The sequence below is a fragment of the Onychostruthus taczanowskii genome, unplaced genomic scaffold, assembly GCF_017590055.1.
Source record: "Onychostruthus taczanowskii isolate IOZ18803 unplaced genomic scaffold, ASM1759005v1 scaffold413, whole genome shotgun sequence".
Classification (NCBI taxonomy): domain Eukaryota; kingdom Metazoa; phylum Chordata; class Aves; order Passeriformes; family Passeridae; genus Onychostruthus; species Onychostruthus taczanowskii.
Genome location: NW_024501605.1, coordinates 22,599 through 26,047, shown reverse-complemented (window position 1 = coordinate 26,047; position 3,449 = coordinate 22,599). Strand labels below are relative to the sequence as shown.

Sequence of the window (3,449 nt, the reverse complement as noted above, 5' to 3'; positions counted from 1 at the left end):
CGGGGGGATGGGGGGGTGGGGTTGGAAATGAGAGCCCCAAAAAAGGGGAAATGGAGCCTCGGGAAGGGGGAATGGAGGGGAAAATGGAGGGGTTTGTCCCGAAATATGCAAATGAGGCAGGGAAGAAATGTAATTAAGTGTTGAAAGTGTAATTAAGTGCGTAAAATAGGGTAATGAGTTGATTAGTGGGTTTGGGAATGAACCCAGGAAAGGGGAAATGGAGCCCAGAAATTGGGGAATTGAGCCTGAAATGGATGAATTGATCCCAAAATATGCAAATGAGGCCCAGAAAATGTAATTAGTTATTAAAATATGGAAATGGAGCAGTAACATCGGACACGTGGGGACGTTTGGGGACATTTGGGGCGATGCTGGGGGGACATTTGGGGGATTTTGGGGCCATTTCTGGGGACACTTGGGGGGGATGTTGGGCTGATTTTGGGGAATATTTGGGGACATTTGGGGGGACATTTGGGGGACATTTGGGGGGATTTTGGTGACATTTGGGGACATTTGGGGCCGATTTTGGGGACACATTGTGGTGACATTTGGGGTGATTTTGGGGAATTTTTGGGGCCACTTTTGGGGCCATTTTTGGTGACATTTGGGGACATTTGGGGCCGATTTTGGGGACACATTGTGGTGACATTTGGGGTGATTTTGGGGAATTTTTGGGGCCACTTTTGGGGCCATTTTTGGTGACATTTGGGGACATTTGGGGCCGATTTTGGGGACACATTGTAGTGACATTTGGAGTGATTTTGGGGAATATTTGGGGCCATTTGTGGTGCCACTGGGGTGCCATTGAGATGACTTTTGGGGGATATTTGGGTGACATTGGGGTGACATTCTGGCGCCACTTGGTGCCATTTTAGTGACATTTTTCCCTTTTTTTTCCCATTTTTTTCCCCATTATTTTCCCCATTTCCCCAATTCCCCATTTTTTTCCCAATTCCCCCATTTTCCCCATTTCCCCATTTTCCCCATTTTTGCATTTTCCCCATTTTTCCCATTTCTCCCCCATTTTTCCCCATTTTTCCCATTTCTCCCCCATTTCCCCATTTTTCCCATTTCCCCATTTTCCCATTTTCCCCATTTCCCAATTTCCCCATTATTTCCCCCATTTTCCCCCATTTTTCCCCATTTCCCCATTTTCCCATTTTCCCCATTTCCCAATTTCCCCATTATTTCCCCCATTTTCCCCCATTTTTCCCCATTTCCCCATTTTCCCATTTTCCCCATTTCCCAATTTCCCCATTATTTCCCCCATTTTCCCCCATTTTTCCCCATTTCCCCATTTTCCCATTTTCCCCATTTCCCAATTTCCCCATTATTTCCCCCATTTTCCCCCATTTTTCCCCATTTCCCCATTTTCCCATTTTCCCCATTTCCCAATTTCCCCATTATTTCCCCCATTTTCCCCCATTTTTCCCCATTTCCCCATTTTCCCATTTTCCCCATTTCCCAATTTCCCCATTATTTCCCCCATTTTCCCCCATTTTTCCCCATTTCCCCATTTTCCCATTTTCCCCATTTCCCAATTTCCCCATTATTTCCCCCATTTTCCCCCATTTTTCCCCATTTCCCCATTTTCCCATTTTCCCCATTTCCCAATTTCCCCATTATTTCCCCCATTTTCCCCCATCCATTTCCCCATTTCCCCATTATTTCCCCCATTTCCCCCAATTTCCCCCATTCCCCATTTCCCCATTATTTCCCCATTTCCCCATTATTTCCCCATTTTTCCCCCCATTTTCCCCCATTTTCCCCCATTATTCCCCCATCCCCCCTCCCCGTGTCCGTGTCAGGCACGCGTGTGTCCCCGTGGATTTCGAGGAGGTTCGCGTGAACGCGGAGGCGCCCGAGGACGACGTGCAGAACGCCATCACGGCCATCCGGCGCAACGGCGTGGCGCTCAAGGGTCAGAGCCGGCCTGGGCCCAAAGCTCGGCCCAAACCTGGGCCCAAATCTGAGCCCAAATCTGAGCCCAAACCTGGGCCCAAACCTGAGCCCAAATCTGAGCCCAAATCTGGGCCTGGAGCCCAAATCTGGGCGTGGAGCCCAAAACCTGAGCCCAAATCTGAGCCCGGAGCCCAAATCTGAGCCTGGAGCCCAAATCTGAGCCCCAATCCCAAAATCTGAGCCTGAATCCCAAAATCTGAGCCTAGAGCCCAAATCTGAGCCTGAATCTCAAATCTGAGCCTGAATCCCAGAGCTGGACCTAGAGCTGAGCCTGAATCCCAAAATCTGAGCCCAAATCCCAGAGCTGAGCCTAGAGCCCAGAGCTCAGCCTGAATCCCAGAGCTCAGCCCAAATCCCAAAATCTGAGCCCAAATCCCAAAATCTGAGCCCAAATCCCAGAGCTGAGTCTAGAGCCCAAATCTGAACCTAAATCTGAGCCTAAATCCCAAATCTGAGCCCAAATCCCAAATCTAAATCCCTTTCTTTTCCTTTTTCTTTTTCTTTTTCTCTTTCTCTTTTTCCCCATTTTTCCCCCCATTTTCCCCCATTTTCCCCCATTATTCCCCCATCCCCCCTCCCCGTGTCCGTGTCAGGCACGCGTGTGTCCCCGTGGATTTCGAGGAGGTTCGCGTGAACGCGGAGGCGCCCGAGGACGACGTGCAGAACGCCATCACGGCCATCCGGCGCAACGGCGTGGCGCTCAAGGGTCAGAGCCGGCCTGGGCCCAAAGCTCGGCCCAAACCTGGGCCCAAATCTGAGCCCAAATCTGAGCCCAAACCTGGGCCCAAACCTGAGCCCAAATCTGAGCCCAAACCTGAGCCCAAATCTGAGCCCAAATCTGAGCCCAAACCTGAGCCCAAATCTGAGCCCAAATCCCAGAGCTGAGTCTAGAGCCCAAATCTGAACCTAAATCTGAGCCTAAATCTGATCCTAAATCCCAAATCTGAGCCCAAATCCCAAATCTAAATCCCAGAGCTGAGCCTGAATCCCAAAATCTGAGCCTAAATGCCAGAGCTGAGCCCAAATCCCAAATCTGAACCTAAATTCCAAAATCTGAGCCTAAATCTGACCCTAAAATCCCAAAATCTGATCCTAAATCTGAGCCCAAATCTGAGCTCAAATCTGATCCTAAATCCCAAAATCTGATCTCAAATCTGAGCCCACATTTGAACCTAAACCCCAAAAGCTGAGCCCAAACCTGATCCTAAATCCCAAAATCTGATCCTAAATCTGATCCTAAATCCCAAAATCTGATCTCAAGTCTGAGCCCAGATCTGATCCTAAATCCAAAATCTGAGCCCAGATCTGATTCCGGATCTGCTCAAAATCCCCAAATCTGATCCCAAATCCCTGAAATCTGCTCCAAATCTCCTCTAAACCCCCAAAATCTCCTCCCAAACCCCCAAACCCCCTCCAAATCCCCCCAAATCCCCCCAAAATCCCCCCAAATCCCCCAAATTCCCCCAAATCCCCCCCAAAACCCCCCC

General features: G+C 49.4%; 1 protein-coding gene across 1 annotated transcript in view; it reads left to right on the top strand.

The window, feature by feature from the left end:
* Positions 1 to 3,449, top strand: part of LOC121340611 (isocitrate dehydrogenase [NAD] subunit gamma, mitochondrial-like) — a 12,017-nt gene that overhangs the window by 654 nt on the left and 7,914 nt on the right. Inside the window, exon 3 of the mRNA XM_041413480.1 lies at positions 1,809 to 1,921. Coding sequence (XP_041269414.1) covers positions 1,809 to 1,921 — 113 coding nt within the window. The remainder of the gene's footprint in view (positions 1 to 1,808; positions 1,922 to 3,449) is intronic.